This window comes from Paroedura picta, chromosome 9, assembly GCF_049243985.1.
Source record: "Paroedura picta isolate Pp20150507F chromosome 9, Ppicta_v3.0, whole genome shotgun sequence".
Taxonomy (NCBI): domain Eukaryota; kingdom Metazoa; phylum Chordata; class Lepidosauria; order Squamata; family Gekkonidae; genus Paroedura; species Paroedura picta.
Window position 1 is genome coordinate 40,131,691 of NC_135377.1, and position 16,982 is coordinate 40,148,672.

At 40.6% G+C, this 16,982-nt stretch overlaps 1 protein-coding gene across 5 annotated transcripts in view; it reads right to left on the reverse strand.

Moving 5' to 3' along the window:
• Positions 1–16,982, reverse strand: part of MAPRE2 (microtubule associated protein RP/EB family member 2) — a 120,827-nt gene that overhangs the window by 11,324 nt on the left and 92,521 nt on the right. For all 5 annotated transcript variants that reach the window (XM_077352460.1, XM_077352459.1, XM_077352461.1 and 2 more), the window contains 3 exons: positions 14,773–14,986; positions 2,231–2,370; positions 855–1,013 (listed from right to left, as the gene is read on the reverse strand). In XM_077352460.1, coding sequence (XP_077208575.1) covers positions 855–1,013; positions 2,231–2,370; positions 14,773–14,986 — 513 coding nt within the window. The remainder of the gene's footprint in view (positions 1–854; positions 1,014–2,230; positions 2,371–14,772; positions 14,987–16,982) is intronic.

The window sequence follows — 16,982 nt, forward strand, 5'->3', positions numbered from 1 at the left end:
AGCATATTAGACTTTCTGAAGTTGCTGCAGAGCATATTTTGAAACAACTAGATTTGCACAAGTATATCTACTGTAACACATTTGGAATGCTCTGGAGAAATGCGCCACAACAAATGGCCACTGCTTCCTTTTACTGCCATTATTATCTTTCCCCAGGTTTCTGACAAGTTATTGTGGCTTTGCCTCAGACCTTTCATACCAGTAGATACAACTGTGATAAACCCCACAAATTACACAATCACACAGGGACTGAGAATGATAACAGCAAGGGTTCAGGAAGTCAATACACTCAGTTCCTTTAATGTCACAGGTTTCATTCATCTGAATGGGAGGGACTTTCTCCAAGTTTGTCCCAGACATAATAGGACAAGAACCTAGAATATCCATGCATTGTTCTTTCTAGACAAAAGGAGAAATAATTGATAGGATGATGGAGTACTGGGTAAGTAGGAAGCCATTGGAGGACAAGAGGGGAAGGTGTAGTATTTGGCCCCCTAGCTACTCATTGAATATTATCCATCCCAAAGGCAAGCAGCAAACTGCATCTCTGGGCTATGATCACAGAATAAATCCCAAATAAATGGCAACAAACATGAACTAGGAACTTACTTGCTCAGCAAAGCTTAAACAACAAAATATATTACTGAAAAGGTATACTAGATTTTTCCTCCAAAGCTATAAAATATCTTCTGTGGTTACCTGGAAATCCCCAAATCCACTCAATATAACACTGGCTGCCCTCCTATAAGTGCTAAGATACCATAGCTGCTGTGAATGAAATCAGGCCTATATCAGTTTAAAACATGCAATGCACATTTGTGTGACTGAAAAGCAGACGATGATCTCAGACTCACATGTTCTTCTGAAGCGTAGAGAACTTCCATTAGCCGCTGGACAAGGTCATTATTTTCCTGCCCATGTTCTTGACAGAGAAGCTCAATCTCCCTTAATTTGCCAAAATAGAAATCCCTTTCCTTCTCTACACCTTCAAGTGCAACTTTTAATGAATGTACCTGTAAAAAGACACTTCTTTAGCACACTTAATCACTGAATAATTCCTTTGACAACTGATAAGAAGACTGAATGTTCATATGATTTCAAAACAATGTGAAATATTACACTGTCATTCAGAATAAGTGTTCATGCCTCCCTATAACAGGGGTCCCCAGCATGGTGCCCATGTGCGCAAAGGTATCTGCTGATACTTTTCCTGGTGCCTGCAAAGTGTTTTTAGAAACTGGACAGAGCCAGATAGGGCTCACTGGGTCACTGGAGAGCTGACTGGCTGTGCAAAAAATTTTTAAGTGTTACTTTGGCAGCAGCTACCCCCATATCACAAAGATCTTCACTGAGGCAGCAATTCTGTGGCTAGTTCCACCTCTTGCAGCAGACATTTTGTGTCTGAGCTCATCATGCTGTGTCAGAATTCCAAATGTTCCCTCAGGCTCAAAAAGGCTGGGGACCTTTGCCATATTATCACTACACTCAAACTAGAATTGCCAAAGCCTAGAAATATACTATAAAAATAGGGAATGGGGAGACACATATTTCCCCCCTGAATAGTTTTTCTAGTGGAAATAATGAACAGTTTTTTTGGGGGGGGGGGCTCTTGAATATTATTTTATCACACAGAATAATGAATGATATATTTCCCTATCCATATATCTTCTATCAACCTCAGGGGTGAAATGGTATGGGAGAAAGGAACTTGGAAACACAGCTTAAGACTGAAAAAAACACAGCTTAAAATATAGCATTTATATAGCAGTGTCTATGTCTTATTGTTAGCACAGTTGATGTATTATTAGGGACTGCTACATAGGCAGAAAAGTTCATGGGTTTATACAGCACAGCTAAAATCCTTATACTTGGGCACCACTTTTTTAGCTCTGGTTATCTTGTAACTATGGCACTATTATGCGCATGCTCATATGTCCTTGGTTAACTGTGCCATGGCATGAAAAGGAGAGGGAGGGAGGCAACATCACCATCTACTGAATCACAAGAGCTTTTTTAAAATCCAGGAGTTGGTACCAGCAGTGACATGGGCTTACTGTTCTATGGCAATCTGGCTTGAGTAGGACAACTGTGCTACGTTTGGCAAATTTAGCAGGCATTTAACACTGATGCAGTAACTACCAGGCTATCTGGAAAATTTCTTTACCATAAATCCTTGCTTTGCATCTTTACTGAATCACTCCAAAATGTGTTCATTTCTAAAGTATGTTACCTGTTCACTGAGCTGTATAACTTGTGTCTCCAAATCTTTATCAGATTTGGAGGTTGAGCTGCCAGGTGGTGTCTTTTTTGCTGATGATGGACGAGATGGGGTAGATCCTGGTTTTGAAGCTGGACTGGATTTGGCAGCACCTAAAATATACAATAAGTTGTTGTACACAATATTTGGCTTTTTGATGAAACATTTATTTCTGCCTGTACAGATGATTCAGCAAGACATTTTGTTTTAGAGCAGACAGATATAAAATAATCACAGAAAATCACCCTAAGTGCCATGTGTAAATATGAGAAAAGCAATCATAACCTATGGTTATGTATAATAAACAAACATCTGAGCTACTGAAAAACAAAGAACTCCCTTTAAATTAACAAAATGCAGCAATACCTTCTAGCAACCCCATACACACCAAACAAACCAAATGTATTCATCTTGTGTTTCCAGATTCAAGACACCCTTATTAGCACAATTCATTAATGTAAATGTGAATGAAAATCATCACCATAAAGCCTCCATACTACAAGGTTGAGAGAAGCTTTTGGAGTGGTAGCATTGACCAAGGAGGTTCCGACATTCTGGAAATCACTAGGGAGTCCCTAAACCTGGACACGGGATTAATTTTGAAATGCAAATAAACAGGACTGTGGTATCCATTTAAATTATTTTGATCTAATTTTGCATAGGTCACCACCACTTCACCTTCCTAAATTTGTGAAGAAACAAATAGAAAATTTAGGTCAGGGCTCTCCATTCTCACTGAGCCCATTGGAATTTTCTTTTGCTCAACAGTCTTTTTTGGTAGCTGCCTCTAACTCAATGCTTACTGAGAGTCATGTCTTCCTCTATCTTCAATGGAATGTGGGCACTGAAAGAAAATGGCTGTAATGGGCACAAATTGGCTGCCATGGAATCCTGTGACCAATCACAAAACATTAAGCATCTTCCAATTATAGAAGCAGCCATTACTGAATAGGCATTCCAGACAGACACAAAGGTGATAATAATCTATCTAGTGGAATCACAACTTAGATTTGCTCATTGCTTGTTATATTTAGATATTTAAGCTGCTTTAAGAAATGGGAGCATGATTTATTAATTGGTTTACGTTTACAGGAATGAAAATGAATATGGAAAAATGTCATCTTGAAATTAATCTTGACGAGTTTCAAAGAAAATTTTGGTAAAATATTTTTGCAATAATATCAAATCTCATAAATTAGCGATTATATACAAAAACGTATGAGATGCTTGTTGAAAATGTGGTTAGGCCAGGCGAATTTGGTAATATACTTAACTTATACTTGCAAAATGTGATTTGGTTCATTAATAACATGTTATGAAGCAATATACCACTAATCCTGTTAGGATATTTAAAAGGACTGGTAGCTTCTGCAGGTATTTATGATGAACTCTGATTACAGCTGCTAAGATAGTTATTGTAGAATGCTGGGAGGGGGGGAGAACAGAACTCCCAACTATAAAGAGATTAATTTAATCATATTTAAAATATGGCCTTATTAACCAAATTAACATACTACCCATAAGGTGCAACACATACTTTACAACATACAGATAAGTTTTCTGAAAGCTGGGCAATTTTTATTCTTTTTTATTTTAATTTTTATTATGCATTGGAACTAAAGAGACAGAACACACCCCCTCGCTTTTAATGAACACACTTTGCTTTTTTCTTTGTATTAATAAAGAACACTTTATATCTATAAACACACTTTGCTTCTTTTCTCTTCTTTGTATTAATGTATACAATAGTAATAATACAATTGATAAAAAGTAGCTTCAATTAGGGCAGGAGAATAAGCACATTGAAAGAGAAATTCTGCAAGACGCATCATCCATCACTGCAATAATTGATCCCCAAGTCATTACCACTTACTATACTCTTCCAGACAAAGAACTTGGCCATTTAGAGAAAATCCTTCGTCTTTAAGCCTACTCATTTTACTGCTTAACTTCCTCAGTATGAATAACAGAATTTCATATATTTTTTAAAATCCAAAAGTCGTCAAACACTGCAGTCCTAAACAGAGTTGACTTCAATGGGCTTAGAAGGTACAGCTCTGCTTTGGATCACACTGTAAATCGATTGCATTTTCTCTGTCCAGAAAACCTGTCTTCAAGCAGACAAATTATCAACCAACCAACCAACCAACCAACCAACCAACCAACCAACCAACCAACCAACCAACCAACCAACCAACCAATCAATCAACAGTCTCTTTTGCTAGCTGCCTCTAACTCAATGCTTACTGAGAGTCATGTCTTCCTCTGTTTTTGACATTATTACAGAGCAGTTGCACACTCTTTCAGTATATGTAAACCTGATATAGCAGCTATCAAACACATTATACAAGTCTCAAAGCAATTAAAATGGATGCTCTAAAAGAATATTTTCATTAACGAAATCCCAGCAGAATCTCCTTTCACAGTTTGCCTAACAGATTTTGAAGCCCATTCTGCAATTCTATACCTTTCACTGTAACACAGGATCCCCTTTTTTAAAGCCTTAATAAATTAATTTCTATAAATGATGGGGTGGGTTCTATGGCAGCTGAGTGCTTGAGCCTTCATTAGGTTCGACCAGCTGGGGCTGGGGAAGTTTTAGCACTTACATTTCACACTAATATATACCTGGGTATAATTAACACTAAAACATTTATGATCATTTGCATTTGTATTTGACATAGAAAATTGCAACTTGGGGGGAGAAACCTACTAAAATACCTATGGCTCAGTTTTCTTAAATACAGTAGGCCAAATGACAAGGGAGGGAGTCTTTCAAAAACTCATGGCCCAGTTAGTTGAACTGGAAACCTTTATGCCAAGGAGGCAGCTGCATAGCCTACAGTAAAACAACGTGCATCAAGAACAACTCAGTTCAAACTGGCAGGTTGCTTTCTCATTATCTGTAGCCAGCACAGAGCACAAAAACTCTCAAACTTTAACACTTTCAAGTCTGCATTATAGCAAAGCAATCATTCAGCATTGTCTTGAGATGCCCATGCGCCCTCCAAAGGACCACTGATTGAATATCTAATAATAATTTCCATCCACTACCTGAACACAGTTTATCACCCTTGAAAATCGAATTTAAAACATCCTATCAGTTCATATTAACAGTAACATGCAGCTTACAGAAGGCACTGTACAATAAAAGGAGAAGAAGCATACAATTTCACTGGAAGCCTGAACATTTTGCTTTGAATAGTTCCTTCTAACAGTTGGATATATTTAAGACTTCATAAAATGCACAGAAATTCTAGCCCAAGATGCAGTAGTGACCTACATATTCACTCTGTTCACAGCACTGTTTGGGTTGAACATGAGATAACACTTGAACTTTCATGATTCCTTTCTCCCTTGCACATTCCCATTCCCTTTGCTTCACAGCAAAACAGTATGTTGTTGTAATCCCAAGTGGCAAACTATGATTTGTGCTTCTTTTTTTTAAGGAAAAAGGAATGCATCTCCTCTAGGGTGAATTGCACACCCTGTACTATGTAAGGAATCCATGCATTTAACGATGCAGAGGAGCAAGCAACTTCCCTCTTTGTATATTATATCATAAGTGAAGAAATCACTCATGTATCCTCTGCAAGTAACTCTGAAAATGTGCAAAGCTGGCCTTATTCTATGAGGAAAAAAGACAAGTAGTGAAAGACACCTCAAGCATTCCAAGGCAAACAGAGGGTTAATTAATAATTTTATGCCTGAAACTGAATTCCTGAGTACCAAACTCTGTTAGGAGGCATAGTTATGGTGACGGCCTATGTGCATATATTCTGGCTTTGCCCTTCAAACAACATGTGAGGAAAAAGCTGGCTCCTTTCCCAACCATTGTTCACATGTGTTTGAAAGGAAAAGCAATGAGGTAATAATCTGGGCAACATTCCCAATTTGACAGAATATTTTGCATTTGTGTCCAAGAATCTGCTTCTGAATACAAAATGCATCATGTGAAGCAGTCTGAGTGTTCTGAATCAGAATTATCTATAGGGTCACCATCTCTCTATAGCAAAACTGCTCTACCTTTCAAGCTAGAAACAAGACATCATTAGAGTAGCCAAGAGATTAATTCTAAAGAACTATTTATGCTACAATTTCCAAGCTGCATTATCCCTGACCTGCAATGACTCACTAGCTACAGCATAGCTCTTACAGCATTAGAGATTCTCTTATGGTATTTCATGAAACTGTGAGAATTTATTCTATTCTGGCCAACGCTTGCCCATAACAACTTAATTCTTAAGACAAATAAAGGATACTTAAGATAGATATAAATTCTCCATTTCCAGAAAAAGGAAACAGATGCTAAGCTTCACGGGGATCTACATGTTTAGCATTAGATTAAGATACTGAAAGTAATTTCCTGCTGGCTTCTGCTCACTCGGGGGTTAACAGTCAAGCTTGTTTGGAGGAAACTGCGAGGTTGAAGTTCACTGTACATCTACAGCTTCACAGCTCCTCACTTTCTAAGGTGTAGATCTACTGACACTTATTCCTTCCTGCTAGTAATTGTGAAAAACAATTTGCTCTAGATGGCATTGGTAGTTGGGGCATTGGAAAAAAATGTTTTTCTCCTTTGACCCTCTACTTCTTTATCTCACCCATTTTGGGTTGGAGGGAGAGGGGGGCCTACCTTGACCTCAGGCTTGGCCCCATCAAGCAGGCCACTGGGCTGTTTCAGGGCTTTGGAGTGTGGGGGTGGGGACTGGGATCTAGCTATCGCCTGCCACAACTTGGAGTTGAGAATACTACGTCCCACCCAACAACCAACCTACCTTCTGTCTTCAGCTTTCTGTCACTTCTCTCAGCTACAGTCTCTACTTAGGAAAACTAGTATTTCTCCACAGTAGAGACCAAAGCATCTCTCTCTCTCTCTCTCTCTCTCTCTCTCTCTCTCTCTCTCTCTCTCTCTCTCTCTCTCTCTCTCTCTCTCTCTCTCTCTCTCTCTCTCTCTCTCTCTCATTCATTCATTCATTCATTCAATTTATATACTATCCCTCACTATGATGTCTTGGGGTGGTTTAAAACATGTATAACAATATGAACAGAAGGCATAACAAACATGAACAGGTGGAGATCAATCAAAATTCAAGGACTTTGCACACAGGGTAATAGATTGCAATAGATCACGTCAGAAGGGGTGACAACAGCTGGGCAGTAGCTTTAGCTTGGGGGGTATGGAGTCTCAGGGTTAGGGTTGCACGCTTCGGTGCACACCAAAGCCCGAAGCGGCCAGTGCTACAGAGCGGAGGGCAGGGGTGATGCCGGTGGTGATGTCCTCTCCACCCTGCAGTGCTGGCCACCTTGGGCTTTGGTGCTCGCCAAAGTGGCCAGAGCATGCTGGAGTGCGCGACCCTACTCAGAGTTGCTTAACAGGAGGGCCGGGTTGAGGGAGGCCCCTGGCACTGGTCTCAACCAAAAGGCTGGCAAATGTGTATGGATACACTTTGGATTGTATCCATACAACCCTCTGAGATAGTGTCAAGACCCAGACCAAGCCTCTGCCCCTCTGACAGGCCTATAGAGTTCAGACCTGTGGGTCCTTCAAGCTATGTGAACACAAGAAACCAGTTCTTTTTTAAAAAGTAGGAAAAGGTTCATTAGACAACAGCAACAACAAAAGGATTACTGTTGGGCAATACAATCTATTGAATTAAGTAGTTTAAAACAATAAAACAGAATTCCAGGGTTGAAACCTAGAGGCTCAGACATTCTCCTAAGATCCAGCATAGTCCATGCCTCTGTTATACACAATGAACAAGTCAGCCTTTCCCCCCTTAATCTCTAGACTGATTATACTTTTTGATCCTCTAGCATCAGGTGATACTCCAAATCCAATTAGGGGTCAAATTCAGGGGAACTCTCTAGAATTGTTATGCTCCCCTTTCCTACCTTATAAACAGCTGGTTTTAAAAACAAACAAACAGAAACACTAATTACTACATCCTTGGCTATGGCCTTGAAAAAGATTAGAGCTTGTGAACAAGATGAACTAATTATGGTCACCTACAAAGCTAGAGCCTCTTGTGGCGCAGAGTGGTAAGGCATCCGTCTGAAAGCTTTGCCCATGAGGTTGGGAGTTCGATCCCAACAGCCGGCTCAAGGTTGACTCAGCCTTCTATCCTTCCGAGGTCGGTAAAATGAGTACCCAGCTTGCTGGGGGGTAAACGGTCATGACTGGGGAAGGCACTGGCAAACCACCCCGTATTGAGTCTGCCATGAAAACGCTAGAGGGCGTCACCCCAAGGGTCAGACATGACTCGGTGCTTGCACAGGGGATACCTTTACAAAGCTAGAATAGATTTATTAATATTCACATTCATCCTTAGGTGGAAGCAGGGTGCTTTTGCCTCAGAAGCAATTTAGGCTAAAAGTCAGATTCCACAGCAAGATGAGAATCTGCATCTTGCAGACCTTACTCTGAAGCTCTAACCATGACAGTACACTGGCCTTCATTGAACAATAGCAAGCTGCCAGGCCTAGCTGAGATTTCTATCTTCAGGTGGGACTTGAAGATACCTCAGAATAACAACTGAATTCCAAACAACAAAGATCTGTCCCCCTAAAGAAAATGACTGTTTTTGATGATAGACACTGGCATTATAACATGATGAGGCCTCTCACCTCCCCACACTCAGCACTCCTCAGACTACCACAAAATCTCCAGGAATTTCCCAAACTAGATCTGGGTGTAATCTACATGGGGCTTTTTACCCACTGCCAGTTCGAATAAATCCCTGCTGTCTACACTGAATTTGATTTCCACTTTGATTTTGGACGCTTTAAATTTTCCCATTGCAACATGCATGATTGATCCAGGGTGGCCCTACCTTTTCCCCATGATATCCAGAAGTGGATATAACCCTTAATATTTTAAAAATCGGCATCAGTAAATGTGCAGATCTCTTTGCGAAATTAACTTCCTGCCTTATGCCTTCAATGCTGTAGCAAAGCAGTCTTCCCTGATTAGCCTGGGCGTCAGTTCAAAGACTTCCTGGTTCCTGGTTGCAAGGCTTGTCTTAAAATGATTGTGCTCCAGAAGCCCCAACTTCTCTCAGCAGATATTTGCCTCTTGGATTCATTCCCCCTCCTCTGCTGTCTCCAATTCTCTCCCCCCTCCCATTCAAGAAGACTCCTGCTGTGCTTGGCTCTCCTCCCCACTCTGAGCTTCCCCAACTGAGTGCAGAACACTTTCTGTTTCAATTTGGGGAGGGGGGAGTAGAGGAAGACCTGAGTTCAGCAGGATCAAAGTAAGTGCAGAATCAGCCCTGGCAACTTGACCTGGATCTGAATCCTCCCTCAAAAGCCCAAATAGGCCTGGGAAGGGCCTTCTCCCTCCCTTTGCCATTTCTTTCACAAAAGCCCAGCATGGAATACTGTGGTTGCCTAGCAACAGCCACTGAGGGAATAAGTTTTTTTCTGCAAACCTGGGTCCTTTTTCAGTTTTGTAGAAAGACCTATCTTGCTCATTCACAGTTCCAGTCATAAGATTTAAGAATCCAAAGACTGGCCGACTTCACTATTAGAATATAAGATTTCTGTGTAAATATACAATCTTTTCAGGGATCTACCTACTGTTTAAATGTGACAAGCTTTGTCCACAATCAATATGCTATAATCATATACATGATAATAAACTACTGAATGGTTTGATGTTTTCAATTGTAAAATTAACCTAATATGCAAATATGCTGTTAGTTCTGTTGTGACCCTGAGAAACTGTTTCTGTCAAAAGCACATTCTGTTATTTACTACAAACTGTGTGTATTTCTATGTTCAATTTTTTCCTCTCTTCAATGGTAAAAACCAATTGGTTAAGGTAGCACAGGGTACAATTGTTTACAGCTCTCTTTCTTTAACACTGGATATATTTGCAATTTTGCTTATCATGCAAATGTCATAAGTAATCCAAACAGTAAAATTTTATGATTAGTTATGAATGACACAGTTCATATTCTTAATGTAGGTATAACAAGAGAATTCAGCGGGAAATATGTTTTCTCCCATGCCCCCACCTTCTTTTTGGTAAAAAAATTACAGTACCCTTCCATACCAGAACTAGGGGGTCCTCATTTCAGCAATCGATTTTGAGGTGCAAACAGGAAAATACTGATTGCTTTAGAATGGCAACTACTACTGAGAGGAGGAAAGCTGCAGCACAGGGCCTAGCACAGCTCCTCCCTTGGCCAGTGGTCAGCAATTGACAGGCTTCAATTGTGAAGCAAAGGATTATTAGCTTTTCCTAGGGAAGTTCTGCTGCTTTGTAGAAAATTGTGTGTCCTTTCCCTGAGAAAAGTGAGCTCCAAAAATTTACAGTACCCATGTTGTTTGTATTCTCGTAAATCTATTGCTGCAGCACTAACCATTAGAAACTTGTAAAACAATTCAGGAGAGGCTGTGTCTTTTTAATGTCAATTGATGGACCTTTGTTACACTGAAAGTCAAACTGGCTAATTGCACTGCTGTCTTTTTAAGTAAAAGCAGAAGTATGAAGGATGTTCAGTTCTGTGGAATACTCACAGAATAATCTGCTCAATGATAAAGACTACTACTGTAGACTGACATTCAAGGCATTACATGGATACTGCAGATTGCTTTGATATCACAGTTGTAGATTCCCTTGCCTTACACATCAGCAGAAGAAACAGGTCAGGACTACATTATTCACTAATTATTAGCATAAATAATTTAATTATCTGGTCCAAGGATCTCAGGGTGACATCCATCATGCTCCTTTCCCCCATTTTATTCTTACAATGACCCATGTGAAGCAAGCTAGTCTGAGAAAGAGTGAGTTGCCCAATGTCACCCAGCGGGCTTCCGGGTGGGTAGAGTTGTGAATCTGGGTCTCCTAGTACTGGTCCAACACTTCTACTACTGCACAACAATGGAACCTACATTGATTAGAATAGGGGAAAGAGTAGCATATAATCACACATTCCAACTATCCGTATTCAATAATACAATCCTTATTTTAAAATACCAGGTTGTTTTGCCTTTTAGTGACATGTTGGGGGGTGCCATTTTGAAGTTCTTTAATGTGCACTAAGAAAACAACTCTTAGGCGTTAAATTCTCTAAGATAAGAGATAGATGCTCATAAATGCATGTGCATGACAATAAAATGACAGGACACTGCTCTCATTCAGTCATTATGCCTATTCATTAAGGCCTCAAACATTGGTTTCATCTCACAAAAAAGGCGTTAATTAAGAAAAGGCAGGGACATCCTGTTATCACCAATTACAGCTGTTGTGAATGGCTGTTGTGTTTCTCCCTTACATGTGGGCTGCCAGAGAGTTTATCAAAACCCTGCCTGCTTGGGAGTCAAAAAGATCTAGCAGAAGGATGACAAGGGAGAAGGCACTTCCTTGACACTCCAATGCATTCTGTTGCCAGGAATCTTGGTAACTATAGAATGTGTGCCAACTACTCTAGGGATATGCTGCTATTCTTTTCCAACAGAAATTGTCATTGGCAGGAAGCTGCAGAAGTTAAGAGACAGTCAGGTTTAACTACATGGACATATGAACATGTGTCGCAACATGTGAACCAATGTTTCATTTTCTGTAGCACTAGGGAGGGAGGCAAAAACTACAAGCATCTAGTATGTTACTGGGCTATTATTTGATTTGCTGACAGATGATAAACTGCTCTGCATGTATTTTGTGAAGTGTGTTATAAGTGTTATAATGATACATGTTTCAAAGATAGCTTTTCTATTTAAACTGACAGTGTAAGAAGGTGAAGCAAACCTGGAGAAATTTGCTGAATTGTCCATCTTATCTTACCCATTTATAAACTGCTTTTTCTGCAAGCTCAATGTCCCTTCCAGCTACTACCTTCTGTATTACATGGCACTTTGTTCTGGAAGATGCCTCAACATTCAAAGTGGCTTTTCAAGAAATGCAGAGGCTTTTAAGAGAAGGAAAGTGTTGCACCCTCAAACCATCTCCCCCCCCCCCGCTTCTCTTAATTTGCTGTGTTTGCAAGAAAACTGAATCCAGCCCTAATCTTAAACCCGGTACACCAAATGCATATTTTATACTCTAACTAGCTTCAAAGCCCGTTCCTAAGAATAAGCCTTGAAAGGGTCCCCTCCCCTGACCCCTGGCCAGGCAGCTTAAGGTGGCTTTGGGCCACAGCTCACAGCCGGATCAAGTGGGGCAGGTGGGGGCTGGCCAGCTCCTTAGCAGGCAGTCAGCAGGCCCGGAGGCCCTCGTTAGCAGGCCCAGCCTAGCAGGCCAAGAGGCCCTCATTAGCAGGCCCAGCCTAGCAGGCCAAGAGGCCCTCGTTAGCAAGCCCAGCCTAGCAGGCCAAGAGGCCCTCATTAGTAGGCTCTCCACCACGACCCTTTGCCCAGGGCCCTCCCCCCTTACCTGCTGCTGGCTCCTTGGCTATGGCTCCAGGCAGTGAGGTGAGTCTGAGAGCAAAGAAGCTCGAGTCCAGGGACAGAGGGCAGGAGCTGCAGGGGCAGGGCCAATCAGGGTGCAGGCAGCTTTGCTGGGCCATGATTGGCCCTATTCCAACTTGGACAGCCGGACACATTCCACCCCCCCCCCCAGGCTGTTTCACAAATATATAAAGGAACCATGGATAAGGATATCTGTATTAATGTATAAGAATTCTCATAAGAAGCAACTATGAGATTAATACCAATGGCAATATTAAAGAACTGGAACATTTCCTGTTCTATTTCTGAAAGTATATAGTTTGTTGTATTTAATCTTAAAGTTACTTCTGAATGAAAGGAATTATTGTTTAATCTTTACTCAGATGGGATTTACCTTTGTCAGCACATTACGGACATCCTGAGTGAAAGGTCACAGTCAAATCAACTGTGAGTCTGTGTGCACATGCACATATGCACAAGCTATCAGATGCCCTAAAGAGTATAAGAAATTCGTGCTCACAAGATAATTATAAGTTAAGACATCCCCTAATTACCAAAACAAATTAGACAACTACACTTACTGTGCAATCATTCGGGGAGGGAGGAGGAGACAAGGCACTATGCTGGCATATCTGTATCTTCAAAATGTGCCAGTGGAACACCCTGATAGCTGTGCATGCCACTATGGCATCAGAGTAGAGCAACACCTGTGTGAGTTGCTATGCTGGTGAGCATAGGGGTGGACCTAAAGGTGTGATGAGAGTTAGTGGGCTCCCTAAGCTGCCCCAGCCAAGGGATGCCCCTCAAAGACAGAAAGTTATGCCGGCAGTTATGTCTATACATAAGGAAAGGCAAAACACCACCCACAAGCTGCAGAGTAACACAGGATGCTGACTGCAGCTGCAACCAATCACTCTCCTCCAGGCCAGGAGAATTTATTCACTATGGTTCTTGGCTCACACACATGAACAGGATTATACTGCTGATTTGAGAAAATGTTTAGTTTTGTGGCTTCCCTATAGAATTTACAACTATATCACCAATTTAGACAAAAAGGTTTTTTAAAATCAATAAATGGGATCCCTGCATTCCATTTAGTAAATATCAACATATTACTTTAAAGTATATTGATTTACTTTCTCCTAGTGGACCAGCACTTAAGATTTGGAAACATTCCAGTCACTATAAAATTTGATTATGCTAGCAGTTTCCTGTAAGGATAATGGAAGAGATAGAAAAGAAGCTCTTCCCATTCCTTAAAAGGGGTGGTCATACTGTAGCTATCCAGATGTCCATGGACTACAGCAACATGCTGACAGAGGCTCATGGGAATTAAAGTCCATGGACATCTGGAGAGCCACAGTCTGACCAACCCTGAATGCCAATCAGCAAGAACTCTGCTGGGAACCTCCTCTAAATTAAGAAGGATTCCAAGCGATTTACTCCTCTGAATCCTAGCACAGGACTTCTAAAAGAAAAAAGGCAGGTCAATTTTTTTTTTGGAAAGGCCTAGATTAATAGCTTTTAATTCTTTACTTTGGAGCTTTCATTTTGTCTTTGCATGGGGGAAAAGAACAACAACCTGAAATACATCTAACGGGAAAAACAATCCTGCCAATATACACCTGAGCCACAAACTGAAAACCAAGTATTGAACCAATAATAGCACCAGAAGTCGAGGTGACTATACCAACAATAGCCATCACCAAACACCACAATCCAATTCTGTGCCTAGCCTGTCATTAGGGGAAAGATGTGTGCTTCAACAAGTCAGTAATTCAAAGTGAAGCATGCTAAAATGTACAACTGAGAAAGTCACAGCAGAACAACTTTCAGTTCCCAAGCTTAAGTAACAACCATTTATGACAACAGCATAACAAAAAAGAGAATAGCAAGGTGGATTTACAATACTCGCCAATTGTGTCTACAATGCTATGCCACTTTATGTATTATATAACGGCTTTAGCACATCTGCACAGCACTGAACCTCATCATGATCTGTCATACTGTGATGCAGTTGTCACAATTCCATGTCAATTATTTGATCACATTTACAGTAAATATTCCATTAGTAGTTACCATTTTAGTACAGAAACACATTGTGTAACCACAGACAATACCTGCTGTTGGGGAGTTTGCATGATGAGATTTTTTGGGCAAATTAAAGATCTGTTCGCCAGGATCAGGTGGTGGAATAGCATCTTGGCCTTGCCGGGCCTCCACAGGATCATATTCTTTCCCATCATAGTTAGCATCAAAGAACTTTTTAAACCACTGAATGAAATCCAAGTTGTCCTGAAAGCGCCCCTTTACCAATTTCTCCACTGGAATAACCTGTATTGAATAGCACAAGATGGGTCAGCATCATAACATAACAACTGACAATTTTCAACACTTATCACAACTCTCCAAGTACTAATGTACTTATCACAAGTTAATGTAGAACAAAATGATAACTAGAGAGCAAAAGTAATACTATATGCAAATCATTGGCTAGTTAGTTTGATTGTTAATTTATGACACATTAACTGGAATTATATGGAGCTCTGGAGTTTCAAATCTGTATCATTTAGTTCAAACAAATCCTTTTAAAATATATATCGCTCTTTAACTGTGTTCTCATCTAAATATACCTGGTAGTATCATAGGGACAACTCTTTATTTATTTAATTACGTTTGTATACTGCCCTCCCCTAAGGTTCAGGGCGGTTCACAAATAACATAACAGAATAATGTATTAAACTGACTGAATATAATAAATCAAGGTAATAATAGTAATAACAATAAACAGAGAATAATATTCTAACAGTGAACAATCTAACAGGCCCATGGCTGGTCAGATCTGTCGCATGGGTACAAGGGAGGGGTGTTTAGGGACCAGTAGGTGTTTAGTTTTGGTTGACCTCAACCAAATGCCTGGTGGAGGAGCTCCCTTTTGCAGCCCCTGTGGAACTGTTTTAATTTAAGATAAATCCCTTATCTCCTCTGGAAGCTCATTCCACCAGGTGGGGGCCAGGACAGAAAAGGCTCTGGCCCTGGTTGAGGTCAAGCAGACTTCCTTGGGGCCAGGGATCACTAGCTAGTTGGAGATGGTATAGTACAGAGCTCTTTGAGGGGTGTAGGCAGAGAGGTGGTCCTTCAGGTACATTGGGTCCAGACCACGTATGGCCTTGAAGGTAATTACCAAGACCTTAAGCATGATCCAGAGTACGACTGGTAGCCAGTTGTTGGAGGACAGGCCGGATGTGGGACCTCCATGCTGTTGCTGTAAGGACCCTGACCGCTGCATTCTGGACTAGTTACAGTTACGAGATCAAAGTTAAGGGTAGGCCTGCATGGAGCGAGTTGCAGAAGTCTAGCCTGGAGATAACCACTGTGTGGATCATTATGGCTAGGTGTTCTGGGGCCAAGTAAGCCGCTAGTAGTTTGGCTTGGCAAAGGTGATAGAAGGCCAGCCGCTTTACTCTTGTGACCTGGGCCTCCATGGAAAGAGAAGCATCCAAGATCACACCCAGGTTCGTGGCAGAGTAAGCCACTGATAGTTGCACTCCATCCAGGTTGGGCAGACATGCTTCCTCATTTGGATCCTTCCTGCCCAGCCACAAGACCTCTGTCTTTGAAGGACTGAGCTTCAAAGCTTCTGCTTGAGCCACCTCAACACTGCTTCCAGGGATATTTGACTCAAACATCTAAAAATGGAGTCAGATAACTGGATTAAAGGGGTGGAAGACTTGTTTGAGAATTTTTCAAATGTTAATTATAGACAAATTGTGGTAATATATTTGTAAGTCTTCTGTAGGCCTCACTCAAAATAGTATATTTTAGGTGTTAGAATGTTAAAACTCCAACTATTTCCAGATCATCATAACATTTATTTTAAAATTGGTCTTTTATGAAAATAAGGGTTGCATCCAATTATTTCTCCATAACGGGCATAATAGGCAGAAAGTCCAGTTACATTAAACACTGACAATTTAGGAATATTCCTAGATGACTCAATCATCAATGTAGATCTGGAATTTTTATACTCAGTTGTATTCTATTCATAGAATTCATGACGTAGATAAAATTATTTCCAAGGTAAAGAAGTAAATTTTGTGATAATTTAGGAAAAAAATAGGAATTGGGATGAGAAACTGAGATATAAGCAATACTTTCCTATCAAATCAACTTTTATCCTGACTGAATAGCATAAAATGCATCCTTTATAACTTAGCATATAAAATTGGAGCCTATGGCTTGGTTATAGGATATAAAATTGTAAATCTCTATTTTCTACGTCCACAATATTTGTGTTTGCAACCTGCTGTACCCTATGCTACCATACCAC